General features: G+C 45.3%; 1 protein-coding gene across 1 annotated transcript in view; it reads left to right on the top strand.

Moving 5' to 3' along the window:
- The window catches only part of DNAI1 (dynein axonemal intermediate chain 1), a 730,814-nt gene that overhangs the window by 419,526 nt on the left and 293,017 nt on the right, over positions 1 to 18,271 (top strand). Inside the window, exon 14 of the mRNA XM_029581328.1 lies at positions 10,409 to 10,498. Coding sequence (XP_029437188.1) covers positions 10,409 to 10,498 — 90 coding nt within the window. The remainder of the gene's footprint in view (positions 1 to 10,408; positions 10,499 to 18,271) is intronic.

Genomic DNA, 18,271 nt, shown 5'->3' on the forward strand with positions numbered 1-18,271 from the left:
CAGGGGCTGTCCTCGCCATCAGCAAGCACTAGGTCCCAACCAGCCCCTCAGTAAACCCCGTCCATGGGGTTTTGATGGATGGCGAGGGAGCTTAAGTACCCCTGCCATCGGATCCCCCAGTTGGATGCAGGCTCATGACCTTCGCCAGCTTCTGGGAGGAGATCACTTCGGACCGCTGGATCCTCTCCATCATGCACCAGGGATACTGGCTGAATTTCAGCAGGCTCCCAGAGACTTCTCCATGTCCATCGTGGGGTTCGTCCACCCATTTGGTCATGCTTCAGTCAGAACTCTCTGCCTTCCTCACGGCAGGCACGGTAGAACCCATCCCTCGCCGTCAACAAGGCCAAGGGTTCTATTCGAGGTATTTCCTCATCCCAAGGAAGAATGGTGGCTTGCACCCCATTCTCGACTTCAGGGCGTTGAACAAGTTTCTCATAAGAGAAAAGTTCAAGATGGTCTCTCTGGGCACGCTGATTCCGCTCCTCAGAAGAGGAGACTGGCTTTGCTCCCTCGATCTCAAGGAGGCTTATGCACACATTGCAATCGTCCCTAGTCATCGGAAGTACCTCCGCATCATGGTGGGGAAAGCACATTACCAGTACAAAGTGTTGCCCTTTGGGCTGGCATCGGTTCCCCACATTTTCACCAAATGCTTAGCAGTGGTAGCTGTTTACCTGAGGCGTCGCTCAGGCCATGTGTTCCCGTACCTGGCTGGTCATGAGTGAGTCTCGCTCTAGGGCCTTGACAGTGCAGACCCTGCAGACGGTGGGGTTTGTTATCAGCTTCCCCAAGATGCACCTCTGTCCGTCCCCCTAGTTGGACTTCATCAGTGCCAGGCTGGACATGGCGCAAGCGAAAGCTTTTCTGCCCAGGGACTGGGCAGTTGCCCTTGCCTTGCTGACTACTCTTCTCCGCAACAGTCGGAAAAGGTTAGTCAATTGTGCATCATTAAAACCTTTCAGGTAACTGAAGGTCTGTATCATATCTCCCCTGCACCTCCTCTCTTCCAGGGTACACATATTTAGGTCCTTCAGCCTCTCTTCGTAAGTCATTTGATGGAGAACCCCCACCATTTTTTTCACCCTTCTCTGGACCGCCTCCATCATGTCTCTGTCCCTTATCAGATAATGTCTCTAGAACTGAACACAGTACTTCGGGTGAGGCCTCACTAAGGACCTGCACAAGGGAATTATCACCTCCTTTTTTTTTTTACTGGTTATTCCTCTCTCTATGCAGCCTAGTATTTTTCTGGCTTTAGCCATCACCTTGTCACATTGCTTCGCTGTCTTCAGATCGCTAGACACTATCACCCCAAGGTCCCTCTCATGGTCCTTGCACAACAGACTTTCAGCCCCCCATCACATACAGCTGTTTTGGATTACCACACCCTAAATGCATGACTGCACTTCTTGGCATTGAATCCCAGTTGCCATATCTTTAACCACTGTTCAAGCATCCTTAAATCATGTCTCATTCTATCTATCCTTCCAATGTGTCCACTCTGTGGCAGATCTTAGTATCATCTGCAAATAGACAAACTTTACCTTCTATCCTTCCGCAATGTCACTCACAAAGATATTGAACAGAACTGTTCCCAACACCGATCCTTGTGGCATTCCACATAACACCACTCTCTCTTCAGAGTAGGTTCCATGTACTATTACATGCTGTCTTCTATTCATCATCAATTACAGTTTGTAATTCATGCCATCACCTTGGCGCTCACTCCCAAGCTTCTCATTTTATTCAGAAGCCTTCTATGTGGAACCATATCAAAAGCTTTGCTGAAATCCAAGTAGATCACATCAAGTGCTCTTCCTCAATCCAATTCTTTAGTAACCTAATCAAAAAAATCAATCAGATTTATCTGATAGGACCTTCCCTTGGTGAGTCCATGCGGTCTTAGGTCCAGCAATCCTCCTGACTTTCGATAGTTCACTATCCTTTCCTTTAGCAGAGTCTCCATTAATTTTCCCACCACCGAGGTGAGGTGAGGCTAACCGGCCTGTACTTTCCAACCTCCTCTCTATTACCACTCTTGTGAAGCAAGAGTGAAGCAGGACCACCACAGCTCTTCTCCAGTCACTTGACACCACTCCTGTTTTCAGGGATCTATTGAACAGGTCATGCTGTGGACCTACCAGCACATCTCTGAGCTCCCTCAGTATCCTGGGATGAACCTCATCAGGCCCCCTGGCCTTGTCCACTTTCAGTTTTCCTAGCTCTTCCCATACATTCTCTTCTGGAAATAGAGTTTCATCTACCCATCTCCATCTACAGTCTTGTCAACCAGCAATGGTCCGTCTCCAGGTTCTTCTTTAGTGAACTTCTTGTTACAGGAAAAGCATGGTGAATTTAGACAAACTGATAAAAGGAAAAAAGCAGAAAAAACATATCAAGAAGAAGAATTTTTAAAAAGCACTGAAAGTCAGCAATGTATATTTCTCCAATTCTAAAAGGCCTATCCAAAGATAATTCATGGATCTGCAGTTCCCAAAATCTAAATAACAGATTTAGCTTGGAGGAAATTTTCTATATGTATTGGATCCCAAAAAAATATATTTAGCGCTCTGAAGCTGAATTACACATTTACAAGGAAAATGCAACACAAATGTTGCCACCAGGGCTAAGACCCTAGACTTTTTCACAAGAAAAACCTTCCTCCTAATCTGTTTGTATCCTTCATCACATTTGGAAAAAGTGATATAACTCGATCCAAAAAGGATTTGTTATGTGCACAAAAGAACTATCTCATTGTCGATTGTTTATCTGTCTCCCTAGAGAAGGTCAATCTGAGGAAGGACCTCTCTAGATTTTCAGAACAAGAAATGCTCTAAAAAAGTAAAACTTTCCAACACAAGAGGTCTGCTGAAGAAATACTTTTAACAGGCAAATAATACACTTTAACAGTTTCAGGAATAGTCTAATGGATGGATACCCTGAGGAAGTCTAAATAAAACTTCCTCAGTATCTCCAAAGGAGAAAATCACAGAACAATGAGGAAAATTAAGAAATCTGAGATTCCACCTTCTTAAAAAGTTACCCATATTTTCCAACTTGCGAAGGTTGATGAAGGTTAGCCTTCTTCATCATCTCTAATGCTAGTTCTTTTTGCTTACTTCTGCCAATACTCCTCAATAAATGCTAGTATCTGTGACAATGGCAGAGATCATTCCATCCTTAGATGATTGAGTTTTCCAACATCTACTGCTGATTGCCAGCACAATTCATTATGTCCATCAGATCTCTGCTACCTGTTCTGCTACATAATGCTCACTGCTATTGTCTCCGAGTATGTCCTATCTGCTCCTATTATCCTCATTTTCAACAATATTACTAAAACATGAACCAAAAAGTTTCCTTAGTTTCCTCCTCTTCATTGCCAAAGGTCATGCTTATTTATATTCTATGATAGCCTTTGGGCTACGTTTAGAAGCTTAGAAACTTAATTGTCTGATCTTGTTGAGTGAGCCTCCTTTTTATTGATTCCTTCTCTTCTAGAGCTATGTTTTTAATGAAGCAAATATTAACCATCATTACCAGCTTAGAGAATATGCATTGAGGGGTTTGAAAAAATCAAATGAAATGTCATCATGGGTAAATTTTGAATTTTTTCAGGTATTAGGTGCTGTAAACAATGCAGTTCTTGATTTGTTATAAAAGATTATAGTATTCTTCGAAAGTATTTGCCCTTCATGACATCCTGTGTGTTTATTCACGTGTAGCTAGAGCACAGATATTTCACATTGATCACCTGACTCTGAATTGAAGACAAAGTTCAAAATTGCTCTCATGTTCCCAAATAATTAATCCAGTATGTATAGTGCAGTGCTGCTTAGCAATGTTCTTAGTTCATTGATGTTGACTTATGGTTGGGATATTTCTGAATTTGTAATTACACTTCATTGTTTGAAATTCTGAACTCCTGAAAGGTCCATTACTAATTTTAATTAAGTCTAGCAAAGACTGTGGGTAAACTTTATTAAAGCTCAGAAAAGTACGTAGGATATTTTGAATATGTAGTCAAATAAGTTTATTGCCCATTCTGATATATCACCTTGGATGATCTATTTAAATTGGTAAGACGGTTTATAAATAACTTGTAAATAAATAAATAAATAGATCTGTAAAGAAATGACTTTGAATCAACAGTAGTAACAATTTCAGAACATTCATCCACTTTGTTTTCACATTCTATAATCCATTGTTCAAATTTAACTACTACATATTGCAATTCAGTTTTTGCAACTATCAAGACCTATGGTTTAGCAAAATCTTAAAGTATTTAAAGAGGACTCTTGGATAGAGTACTATGAGTCATTCTTTTTGGTCTGCCACACTTAAAGTATCCTTCCCAGAAAAAACTAAGGGATGTTCCATGATGGTTTCACCACTCTGTATACTCCTCGGGAGTGAAACTACAGAAGGAACTACAAATCCATTCACAGTTACAATAGTTCTAGACAATGGCCCCAAAGATGCTGTTCGAATGATACAGGCTGGACCACCCTGGGTAATGCATCAACAATCTTGTACGGTAACCACCACTGTAGGTGAACCAGCAGTAATATCTGCTAGATCCTTAGGGGATGCTGATAGTTCTCTGAAAATCTTTGCAAGCTGAATTCAAAACTGAGGACTGGGACTATGCTGGGGATACTTACTGAAAATCTCCATGGCCCCATCTCCTTGGTTGAAGATCCCAGAGGACTGATAGCTAGTATGTCTCTACCACAGGTGAAGGTAAATTCACTTTTCTTTTGGCCATGATAAAGAATTCAGAGATTGTTGAAAGTGAAGAGAACACTGTTGACACATTCTCGCAACTAAAGTCATCTTGGCTCTTCCTCCCTTTGTAAATGTTCTATTGAATATATGGGTATAATATTCATATTGTTCGACCATTACAGTTGGATTCTCTGTTAAGGATAAGACCCTACTGCTTAATGGTTCTTGGCTTGGTTTGTGGAATGTTCTTTATTGCAATCTTAAAGGGGTTGGTTTATAAGTGTTTTAATTTTCCTAATTTTATGGTTTGACCAGCAGTAATGTAAGATTAGAAGCATTTTTTTCTTTTTTTAATTGTTTTAGATAGTATTTTTTACTCAATTATGTTTCTTCTTATTGTGGGCTATCAAAAGGTTAAATAATTATTTGATATGTATAAATTATTGTCTTTCTTCTGCTTTTCCTCTCTGCCTAATATTTGTTTACAAGTATATGGGGTAGATTTTCAAAAACCGCAAATAGGCGTACTTTTGTTGGCGCTCCAGGCGCAAACAAAAGTACGCTGGATTTCAGTAGATATGCACGTAGCCGCGTGTATCCACTGAAATCCGGGATCGGCGCGCGCAAGGCTATCGATTTCGTATAGCCGGCGTGCGCCGAGCCGCACAGCCTACCCCCGTTCCCTCCGAGGCCGCTCCGAAATCGGAGCGGCCTCGGAGGGAACTTTCTTTTGCCCTCCCCTCACCTTCCCCTCCCTTCCCCTACCTAACCCACCCGCCCGGCCCTGTCTAAACCCCCCCCCTTACCTTTGTTGGGGGATTTACGCCTCCCGGAGGGAGAAGTAAATCCCCGCGCGCCAGCGGGTCGCTAGCGCGCCGGGACGCGATCTGGGGGCGGGTCCGGAGGGCGCGGCCACGCCCCTGGGCCCGCTCCCGACACGCCCCGAAAACGCCGCGCGGTTCGGGCCCGCCCCCGACACGCCCCCCCGACACGCCCCCTCCGAAAACCCCGGGACTTACGCGAGTCCCGGGGCTCTGCGCGCGCCGGTAGGCCTATATAAAATAGGCTTACCGGCGCGCAGGGCCCTGCTCACCTAAATCCGCCCGGATTTGGGCGGATTTAGGCGAGCAGGGCTCTGAAAATCCGCCCCTATGTTTGGAAATTTGTAAATGCATATAAAAAATTTAAAAAATAAGAAATAGGCAATGGTTCATGACATATATCAGAATGGGCAATAAACTTATTTGACTACATATTCAAAATATCCTACGTACTTTTCTGAGCTTTAATAAAGTTTACCCACAGTCTTTGCTAGACTTTTAATTAAAATTAGTAATGGACCTTTCGGGGATCACAGTCCGTGGAGGGTACAACCCTTCCAGGAAATTCAGAGTGCAGTTCAGTGCAGTTTAGTGGCATTAACTGAAACTGCTCCCGGGCCGGGGAATCGTGCAGCCGGCTCGCGCGAGTTACGCCTGGAGCTGGGGACAACTTTATTCACGATTAATGCATCAGTATATGTACAATTTTTATTAATACAGGATTTTTACAAAATAATCTTGGAGTAGCCAGCTTAGATATTATTTTATGTGGTATTGTATTATTATATGGTATATTGTTAGTTTTATTATTATTGTTTTATTATTATGTATGAAGTTTTTAGTGTTCAGAGCTTTGATTTTCTTTTTTTAGAAAGGCAGTTAATAAATAAAACTAAATAATTCTATTTTGCCCTGAAATAATGTGCCTGCTAATGGCCATTAGTGCACACATAGGGATCTTAACTTTCAAACCTATTTGCAGTACTGGATTTGCGCACAAAATTGGACACATGAAGATGTATCCTAATATTCGAGTTGTTGCACAGTTGATAAAATACAGCATAGTTCTGCTCCTAAAGAACGTGCCTATATTTTAGTACACCTGAATATTTGCAAGGCAATGAAAGTGCTTACTTTTATAAACATTCATGCATATATTTTATGTGCCAAAAAATTATAACATGTACCTGTAAAAGCCCTGATTTATCCACGGAGGCAGGTAGGGTTTAAAAAATGTGCACATACTTGAAATCACCAGTTTGCCAGTTCACCGAGACCTTCTAACACTTCACCCTGAACTCACTTCAGTTCATCCAGACCTCCCATCAAAAATGTGCAGACAACAGACAAGTCCGATTTCACTTGTGCAAGTCAATTAGGTGTAAAGTTGTGTGAACAAGGTGGCTAATACAGGGGTTCCCAACCATTTTGGGAGTTCAGACCCCTTTCCAGTCTTCAAACCTTTTGCGGACCCCCACATGCTTCCTTTTCATATTTACCTGCATCTATGTGCCATATATAGAAAAGTGATTAAGGTATTAACAAAGAATAATTATATGCACACCAGGCTCATTCATTATATATAAAACTTACTAAATGATGCTTACTGATATAAATGGAATACATATAATTGCAAAGCACAGAAGTAAATGCGCAAGAATGAACTTATATGTGCAGACAGCTACACAGCTGGATCTGGCTGGGGGAGGACAAGAGAGAGAAAGAGACTGGCAGCGTGGGAGAGAGAGACAGGCTGGTGGAGAAGGACTGGTGGAGGATGAGATAGAGACTGACCAGGATGGACTGGTGGAGTGAGAGAGAGAGAGAGATGGCAAGAAAGAGATTGGTAGAGGGAACAAGAGTGAGGGACTGGTGGAGGGAGAGACAGACTCCGAGAGAGAGAAACACACTTGGTAGAAATGAACTGATTGAGGGAGAAAGAGAGAGAGAAACTGGTGGGGATGGATTGGTGGAGGGAGACAGATTAAAGGGAATAGTGGAGAGGAAGAGAGAGATTAGTGGGGATGGACTATGGAGGGAGGAGAGCGAGGAGTTGCAGGATGGACTGGTGGAGGGAGGGAGGGGAGTCAGGTTGGGATGGACCATGAAACAGAGACAGAAAGTGAGAGACTGATGGGGAAGAGGAAAGGAGGGATGTTTGAGACAGGCCCACATCACTAAAAGGGAGATGTGGAGAGACATTTGGTACACATATCCCTCCCACCCCTTTCCCCCCAATATGTTTGTTTGTTTTTTTAAAGAAAATCATTTGTGACAGGGAAACCACCTTGAAGGTTTGACCTTGGCAGAGGTCCATTGGCTCTCTCCATACTTGCCTGTTACCAAGTTCCATACATGCAGAGACAGGACACCCTGCTCATAAAGCAAGAGGCACCGCTACAAACATTTTGTACCATTGTCACAAAGTGCTGGGCATGTATGTCAGTAGCAGCTCTAGACGGAAGAGCCTTCTAAGTAACAAAGAAACCCCTGGCCAGTTTCAACCATCTAAGAAAACTACCACCAAAATTATTCAAGTGCATTAAAAAATAAAAATTCTTCTGTACAGGAGTGGGACAAAATCCCAATATAAAACCTGCACTTCAAGTTCTACAGTACCTTGCACTCAATCAAACTCTCCCAATAAAGGGTGCAGAGCAGAAAATGGGCACTTCCCCTTACCAATAATCAAATTCTGGTGTCATCTCATTAACAGCAACACAGAATCCTGCAAAATGTACTTCGGACTATAGGAAGCCTGCCATACTATAACACTCTAACTGCCAGACTCAAACTGCAAATATTACAACAGACTAAAACACCAGTACTCCTCCTGTTAAGAAAACTGAGCAAGTCCAGCTGCTGTAGGTCCCTATATAGATTATAGAAACTACATGCTAACAGAATACTTCACCTAAGTCACACATGCAAAAAGAGACAGATCCTTGCCAAATACAAAATAAAGAGACCATAAAGTATAATACAAATGTGCAGACAAAAACTGAACTGAAAAGTGCAGAGCAACAATGGAAAAACAAAAACATTGCACTCCTCATAAAACATCAAACAAAACAATCAAGAAACATAAATTATCAATAATAGTAAAACCATACTAATAAAAAGAATATTTCAAAACAACTGATATACAGAACATCCAATAATTAAAATCTCATAAATTATTTTTAAATTTCCCAAATACCAACAAAATATTTCAAAATATCAGACACATCAAATAATAACCAGCAATTAAAGTACAAGAATTAAAAAATTCCCCACCCTTCCCCAGGTATCCTGGGATTGCTGTGAATTGGGAGGAGGGACACAATCATACTCCTCTCTCTCATACACCCACATACACATGTTTATTCTCACTTTACACACACATGCTCACGTTCATTCTCACACAAACATGGTCCCTCTCTCTCTCTCTCTCTCTCTCTCTCTCACACACACACACATATGCTCATGTTCATACTCGTTCATACACACATGGTCACTCTCTCACAGAAACACGCTTTCTCTCTCATACACACATACTCTCACAGACACACACATGCTCTCACAGACACACTCTCATACATACAAGTTTTCACAGACACACTCTCTCTCTCATACACCCATGATCTCACAGACATACATGCTGTCTCTCTTACATAATTGCTCTGTCTTTCATACACACATGCTCTTACAGACACACATGCTGTTATAGATACACATGTTCTCTCCCTCATACACACATGCTCGCAAAATCACACATGCTGTCTCTCATAGACACATGCTTTCTCATACGCACATGCTCTCACAGACACATATGCTTTCCTTTCATTCAAACACGCATTCACTGAAACACACGTGCTCTCTCTCTCATTCACACAGGCTCTCTCACTCTCACCCAGGCCTCTTCCTCATTATTTCTGGAGTCTGCAAGGGGGAGGGGGGTTATCCCATGGATGGCTCCTTTCTCATTGCTGCCAGCATATTAGGATGTGGTGGCGGTGGCCTTGTGGCATTTTTCAGGCTTCAGCTGTCGGCGGGATGGGTGCACCAGTGGTCTGTCAGGCCTCTTTCAATCTCAAGCTGCCAGCGGGATGGGTGTGCTGGTGGCCCTGCTGCCTCCTTCAGTCTTTTCTGGCTAGGGTGTGCTGGCGGCCTATTGGTCCTTTTCTTTCATGGTGCGGGCTTTCTTCTCTCTGTTCTCACCCCCTGTTATGGTTTGGAGGACCCCTAGGTGTCTGTGGATCATAGGTTAGGAACCATTGGGCTAATGTATACGCATAAATGTCTTAGAAAATAGCAACGTCTGCACATACTTCTTGACAGCGCCCCGGAATGCCCCAGACCCCCTCTTTTTTTTGTGCCAGTGTACTGTGCACAATGTTTATAAAACAGCATGTGACCAAATACAGGGTACGTCTTCCTGTACATGCTATTCTTACTGATGTACCCCTACGTGTAAAGCACTGTTAGTACAGAGCCACCTCAGAGCATTCACAAATACAGATACAGTTTTGTAAGTTATCTAAATAAAAGTAGGTAAGCAGAAGTCAGGACAAAAACATTTCTTCTGCTCTAGGTTTTATTTGCTGACACCAGCACTTTCTTTGTATAAAATGTGAAGTAGAAATTGAGCACAGTAAAGGCATTTGTATAGTTTCTTGGGAGCTGCCCAATCAATTGCTAGGTCACCTTCATGCTGCTAGATGGTGAAGTTCAAACACAAGCTGAAACAGTGACCTGCACCATTTATAGCAATAATGCATGATAAAACGTAAATCACATTTGTAATAGAACACTGCAGGAGAAAGAATGCACTTATTCCTACTGAACTTTTCATGCTTCTGTTTGGGGCTTTTCAGGTCAAGTGGCAGAAAAACGACATGGACAATAATTTGAACTTTTACTCTGTCTCTTCTGATGGGCGCGTGGTGTCATGGACTTTAATTAAGGTAAATATAAAGTTGTCTGCATCCTGACAAAGACCAATTATTTTCCTGTAAGATGTAACTATTGGATTTACCTAATAATACAACTTTATTTGGGTAGTTTGTAAAACCTGTTTATTTCTATATAACTGTGCACTACAGAACTCATCACTGTCTCAAAGGTATTTCTTACATTACAGTTGCAAAGGTCAAGTAGTGAAAAATACCATTACTGTGCCAGGATACAAATTGTTTGTTCTATAACTCCAGCTCAGTTCTAAGGGTATACAAAATCTTTTAATAAACAAGTGCTGTCATGGTATGTTCTGCCCGAGCAAACAGAGCTCATTAGGGTAGACTTTTTTAAAAATACGTTTGCGCCTCCATGTGCGTGTGATTTTATAACATGCGTGTGCCAGTGCAGTTAGTGTAGCTGGGTTCAAAAAAGGTTTGGATAAGTTCTTGGAGGAGAAGTCCATTAACGGCTATTAATCACATTTACTTAGGGAATAGCCACTGCTATTAATTGCATCAGTAGCATGGGATCTTCTTGGTGTTTGGGTAATTGCCAGGTTCTTGTGGCCTGGTTTGGCCACTGTTGGAAACAGGATGCTGGGCTTGATAGACCCTTGGCCTGACCCAGCATGGCATGTTCTTATGTTCTTATGTTCAGCTTCTCCCGATCTGCCACTCTGGCCTTCAGAGATTTGACTTGTTCTTTGAGAGCCAGGAGCTCTTTCTACCAGGTACACACATGTAGCCTGTCACCAACATATAGACAATCATACATCTGGCATCCGATGTGTTGTAAATGCTGAATTACTTTATAGGTGTGTTAATTATTATTATTATTTATAACTTTTTATATACCGGCATTCGTAAAAAACATCATGTCGGTTTACAGACAACTGAGAAAGGAAATTACAATCAGGTCGATACAGTAAGGCCGCGGTAGAAACAGTGCGGCAGTGTCAGGCGCACCCTTCCTCCCCGCACGCACAGTTCTCTTCACTAACTCCCCGATACTCTCCTCTAATCGCATGCAAATGCATGCCGCGGCTGTGAAGCGTTAGGGAAGGGTTATGCCCGCGTAACCCATTTTACTGTATAGGCGCTTAATACAGCGCCTATACAGTAACCTGGGTGCGCTGGTACCTGTCATTTCAAATGTCATTTCAAATGACAGGCACCAGGAAGTGTAAAAAAAAACCAAAAACCAAAAATATGTAAAAACCTGAGTGTTATAAAAAAAAAAAAAATTTTAAATACCTGTCACTTTCATGCGGTCATCCAGGCAGCGGCGTGGGTCCAGGCGGCCGGCGGGCGGCGGCGGCGGTGGGAGCCGGGTGTTCGATCGAGGCCGCGGGCGGGTAGGCGCGTGTTCGATTGGGCGGGCGCGGCAGCGGGATCCGGGGGGCGCGCATTCACTGCCGGTGGGGGTTGCCGGAGGCCGTTTTCGCCGCCGGCTCCCTCCGCCTGAATTAATGCGCGCCTGTGCGACCCGGCCAGGTCTCACAGGCGCGCATTAATTCAGGCGGAGGGAGCCGGGTGGTCGTGCATTCATCCAGGCAGAGGGAACCGTGGGCCGTTTTTGCCACCGGTTCCCTCTGCCTGGATGAATGGCCGTGCGATTTCAGCGCTGAAGGCAGTCACATGCCGTGACGTGACGTGACATGAAGGCAGTCACATGCCGTGACGTGACGTCACGGCATGTGACTGCCTTCAGCGCTGAAATCGCACGGCCATTCCTTCACTGCCGGTGGCCGTGCATTCATCCAGGCAGAGGGAACCGTGGGCCGTTTTCGCCACCGGTTCCCTCTGCCTGGATGAATGGCCGTGCGAAATCGGGAGAAGGGACTGCCGTAGCAGGCCCGAGCCTTGCTACTTTTTCGTTTTTTGTTTTTTTTTGCTTTGGGAGGAGGGGACCGGACGGGCTGCAGGAGACCGGACTGGGGCTACACCGGAGACCGGACGGGCTGGACCGGAGACCGGACGGGACCAGGGCGGGTAAGCAATGTTTTTTACACTACACTACACTACACTAACTCCTACTAGGGGGAGGCGGTAAACTAACACGTTAAGGCCGCGGCAAAACAGCGGGTTACTGAGGAGATAGTATCAGCGCCCGTTAAGGTATCGGAGGGGAATAGCTAATTCCTTCATTATACAGCTTTTTCATTCATTTACATGCTGGGTGCGGAAAGGGTTATGCTTCTGTTTTAGGAAGCGCTAGGGACGCGTGAAACTGGAGACTGTATCGCTGAATCGCCTTACTCGTCTGTATTGTGCGCTCCCAGCACGTTACAGATGGGCAATCTTTAACTGCATGTTACTGTATCGACCTGTAAATCTGGCAGTATGTTGGGATATAAATATGGTTAAATAAATAAAGATAGGATAGCCCCCATTTTGTTGCTGGACATCTGTCTGCATCTTAATGTTGTTGATCTTTTAAAGTTGTTTAAGGCTGGTTTGTGGTGAAGGATATGCATTATCAATATAAAGTGCTCCCATCTGGCCTCTCAGTGGTCCTGAGAGTGATCTCAAAATGCCTCTGTTGTGACCGTTGGATTCATGGACCCTTGGGCCGGCTAGGACAGCTGGTGGCTCACTGGGAAGACACCCAGCGGGTGTCAAAGCTGGGAGGCGGCACTGACAGGATACCAAGGGATCTTCACCACTGGAGACCCAAGGTCTCCCACCCGCGCCGCTTGGACTTACGGGTGTCTCCGGCGAGGCGGTTTCCAGGGAGCATGGACGAAGAGCTGGAGCCAGGAGGCCAACTGGAACTTCACCACTGGAAGCCCGCGGTCCCCCCGAGAGGAGCTCGTGAGGACCCGAGCCGCTTGGACTTAGGCGAGACCTCCTGGGCGAACCGACGTCAGAAGCCAAGGATAGGGGGCAGACAACAGAATGGTAAAGAACTGAAGCCAATGTCAATATCAGGAAATCAAGATGAGAGGGGGGTCAAGGAATGGCAAGGCTGGATGAGGCAAGCTGGGCATGGCAAGGCAATGCTGGAACTCAGGAATAAGGCAGACAGGAACGCTAGAACAGGACACAGGAGACCTGCTGTTGAGGGTTCTGGCCTGAGTTGCAGCTGAGTGTAAATACCCAGTATCGTGACATCACTACAGCATGCCGGCCCTGGAGGTTCCCTCCAGGGAGCCAATTTAGGGTGTACGTTGCTGCACACTTGTGCCTTAGGAGGGACATTGGCAGGAAGGAGATGACGGCATCAGAGCCACATGGTGCGCCAGGGCCCACTGGTGAGTACGGCTAGTTGTGGGCCCTGGCGCTCCACATAGGCCAAGGTTGGCCTAACATGATACCTATAATCCACTGGGTTCCATAAATTGCACTATCTTCTATTTTAGCAGTGATTCCATTAATTACTCACAACCAAGGACAAACTAACCAGCTTTGTCGGAGCGGCCTTGGAGGGAACGGGGAAAGCCAGCAGGGCTCCCCAAGGGCTCGGCGCACGCAGGGTGCACTATTGTGCACCCCCTTGCGCGTGCCGACCCCGGATTTTATAACATGCACGCGGATGCGTGCGCGTGTAATAAAATTGGGCGTACATTTGTGCGTAGGTATTAAAATCCGGCCCACTGGGTTTTTCCAGCTAAATCCTGACCTTAGCCAGACGAACCCCTTTGAATATTGAACTCTTTGTGTTTGAATCTTGCAAAATAATTTGAGGGTTGAACTATTGTTGTGTTTGAATATTGTGTGCCAGGAAAGAAGTTTGCAAGTTTGAATTAATCTTGTGCATAGTTTGAGGTTTAAATTTAATTCCAAGTATATCTCTGTGTACTGAGAAAGTAGTTTGAGACTTGAATTATTTTGGGGCATTTTGTTCTAAGAAGATTTGAGAGCTGGCTCCTGGATTTAAGGAATGTTTAATTGCCACCCACCCCAGGTTCATGTTTGATATATATGGACTGCTACCCAAATTAGGAGGACATTTTTCATAATAACAGTCAATTAGAGATTTACATCTATTTGTAATTAACCCTGATTTTAGTGATTGACTGATTTTATGCCTATTGCTGATCATTGACAAGCCAACATAAAACACACCTTGATTTGATTAAGCATACATAATCCTTAAACAGCTGCATCCTTTCAGATGGGATCCCGAGGGCCCTGGACAAATTGAACAGGAATCCCAGGGACTATAGAACTGGATGGTTGTACTGAGGGACTCAAGCCCTCTCGCCAGGGCCGAGATTATCACCAACTAATCATTCAGGCGTGGAACACACAGATTCCCTGCCAATGAAGCTGCTCAGCCATGACTGTGAGGCTGTTGTGTGCCCGACCCACGGAGGTCTGCGGACCGGTCCCCCACCTATCCTGGTGCGTTTCGTCGCAGCCGCGGCATCCCCAAGGCCTGGTCAGGCTGGCAAACCTCTTCGCAGCGTTCCCTCGAAGAGGGAGATGCCGCTGACGTCGGGGATGGCCTCCCCCCTAGGCGCGCGTGCAGGAGCTCTATCATTTAAAGGGTCCAGCGAGGGAGAACCCTGCGCTACCCCGGAAAGTGACGTCAGACGCTGCCAGTACTTAAACTTGCTTGACAGGCTCACCCTTGCCTTGCAACGAGGTTCACTCTGATTAGAATCTCTAGTTGTTGCTTGGGACCTGCGTCTTCCGACTTCTTTATCTCTTTATGTCTTTATCTCCCATCATGTTCTATGTTTCCAATTTATTTGTTCATGACCACACTTGGAGAGTCCCAAATATGTGATAGTGTTAGGTTCAGCTGGTTTTGAACTGGTTCAGGCTGCAGGTTATCTTTTTAAGGAAACTTAGGTCCAAGAAGGGTGTTATAGCTCCTACCCGCGGCCGGCTGCGGCTAGCCCCTCCTACCTGCTCTCGGGCTGCCATTGGCGTCGGCGCGCAGGTGCGGGGGGGTTCCCCGGCGCAGGCCCCTGGCTTCCTCCGTGGCGCCGGCCGCCGGTCTCTGGCTGCACCCCGGCGGTGTCTCCAGCGGGGGGGGGGGGGGCGTGCCCCCCCCGGCCTCCTCTTCGCAGCATGGGCTGTGCTGCTGTGCTTCGAGGCACGTCCTCAGGCCTTGCAGGCACCTCCTAGCAGCAGCCAAGCTGCTCGGCTCTTTTGCGCGAGGCCACGCCCCCTCATAGGATTTAAAGGGGCCTTGTCCTCCAAATTGGCTGCAGCTGTTCCACAGGGGCCGAATGTAGGGAAGTATTTAAGGAGACTTCCCTCACTCATTCTCTGTCTTGGCAACGAGTCTGCTCACTTCGGTGAGTCTCCTGGTGCCTTGGGTTCCTGCTTCCTGCTTCTTCTTGGACGTTTCTTCAGTGTGTGACTTTGGACTGGCAAGCGGTGATTCTTCAGTGGAGGACTTCAGACTGGCCAGCGGCGACTCTCTTGTACTCGACCTCGGACTCCTTTACGGACCGTCCATCTTCAAGGGCCCACCTAAGTCCCAGCGGCCCGGGTCCCTATGGGCTTCCAGTGGCGAAGATCCAACTGGCCCTTGCACTGACTTCATGCCTCTTCGACCTCTCAAAGGTTCACCTAAGTCCCAGCAGCCCGGGTCCCTACGGGCTCCTCCCGGGGGGACTGCAGGCTTCCAGTGGCGAAGATCCGGCCAGCTCCTACTTCGACTCCGCCTCACCACCCGACGGGGGAACCCAAGGAGCCATCTCCTCAGGTCGTACCAACTCCCCATCGTTCCAAGGGTTCACATCTCTCCTGGTCATAACAAAGGGATCAGACCCATTTCTTTTTTAGTCGCTGACTCTGCCTAGTTTTCAGCTCATTTGCCTAGCAAGGATCAACTCTGATTGACTGCAGAATTTAAACAATTCAATTGCATTTGCTCCTTCATAGTTCACTGGCCTACTTGAACTTCTGCTCATTAAGCTTTAGTCTGACCTATTTCTTTAGTTTGTTTCTGTTTCCTGTTTGCTCAGATCCTCACTTGGTTGTTCCGGTGTTTCTGTCACCTGCCTGCCTGGATCCTTACCTGTTTCTGTTGTTTCCTGCTTCCCTATCTGCTTGGATCCTCTCCTTGTTCATGTTGTGTATTCCTGACATCCTTGGACTGACCTTCTCACTTTGACCTTGGCCTGCATCTGACCACTTCTCAGTCTGTTTGATTTCTCCTGTGATCTCTGCTCAGACTTGTCTGTTTCCCTTCTGTGGTTTTAGGTTCTGGTTTAGTTCCTCCATTCTGTGGATCACCTGCATGCAGGTGCCTGATAGATGTCTTCAGAGAAAGCAAAATTGATTACCTGTGACAGGTATTCTCCGAAGTCAAAAGTTAACTAGTCATTCAAACCCACTCTCTGCCCCTTTGAAAAATATTAAGAAATGAAAGCAACTATCGGGCTGTCCTAGCATGGGAAGTCCTGCATGGACTCAGTAAAGGCTTCCAGTCTTTACTTGAAAGCTTTAGAAATGCTTTCCACTTGATGCCCGGATGATCACTTGATCCACTTGTTGGCCTGGTGAACTGCTGTCTTCAGAAAACACCTATTACAGGTATTTATCTCTGCCCCTGTAACTCTGCATCCTTGACTGAGAAAACAGGATAGCCAGAGTTACTTATGCAGCTGTCCTGCAAAAATAATTTCTGGTTTTTAATTTTCCTGTGAGAAGATGTATTTGTAAGGTACCACAAGGATGGGAACATATTAAATACGGTCATCCTTATGGCACTGGGGACCGAAATCAGGAGACCAGACATTTGCCACATGATACATAATCTGCTCTATGGACTTTGCCCCTATCATGTGATGAAGGCAAAGTCAGGTTGACGCCATTTTCCAAAAGGGCATTGACTGGGCCTGGAGCTAGTGGGTACTCCGGGTCCCCACTGAACACAATGAGGATACTTTGAGGTATGGGAGGGGAGGTTCGGGGATGAGGGTTCCAGGGGTCCATCCTAAACCACCAGGGTTTTACTTTTTATTGGGAGGGAGGGGACATTAAACCTCAGGTATGTTGATTTTTCGTAAGGATGGATGGGTTACTTGAAAGGGGAGGTTTGGTGGGACTGGCGATGTCAGTTTTTTTAAATGAAAAGAGTTAGGAGAGGAGGTGGGGAGGGTTGTTGCCACACATTCTTTTTTTCACACTTTTGGGGGTTGTTGCTGCCTCGGAAGATTGTGGTGGGGTCAGGGGTCAAGAAACACCCTCAGGGTGATTTACACACATTTCGGGAGGGTGGGGGTTAGTTTTGAGCCAATAAGAAACCACACAGGGGGTATCCGGATTGTTTTATCTATACCTCCTTGAAAAGTGCTACAACAATGCGGTGACTTTGTCAGTTGCTTTATTTTTTTTTGCATGGGATTGCTTATTGATGAGCTACTTTACATGCATTATGTTAATTTATTCATTCAAATGCATGCATAGCTGTTCATTTCAATAAGGAGAGGAAGCATTAAAATAACGCTTGATATCGTGCGATAGTGCCGCAATATGGTGATAGCTTGAGTTAAACAGCATTTAATGCACGTAAAGCGCAGTTTAACATTCGATATTGCCTTATCACGGCTTAGTAAATCTAGGCCATAGCCAGATAATCTTAAGACTGCTGGAGATAAGTTATAAAGTTAGCCAGAAAAACCTATCTAGCTATCTTTAACATAACTGGATATATTCCGCGATGCAGCGGTGGTGCTAAATATTAGGGATGTGAATCGTTTTTTGACGATTTAAAATATCGTCCGATATATTTTAAATCGTCAAAAATCGTTAGAGCAGCGATACAATAGCAATTCCCTCGATTTATCGTCAAAAAATCGTAAATCGGGGGAGGGG

This window comes from Rhinatrema bivittatum, chromosome 1 (genome assembly GCF_901001135.1).
Source record: "Rhinatrema bivittatum chromosome 1, aRhiBiv1.1, whole genome shotgun sequence".
NCBI classification, from domain to species: domain Eukaryota; kingdom Metazoa; phylum Chordata; class Amphibia; order Gymnophiona; family Rhinatrematidae; genus Rhinatrema; species Rhinatrema bivittatum.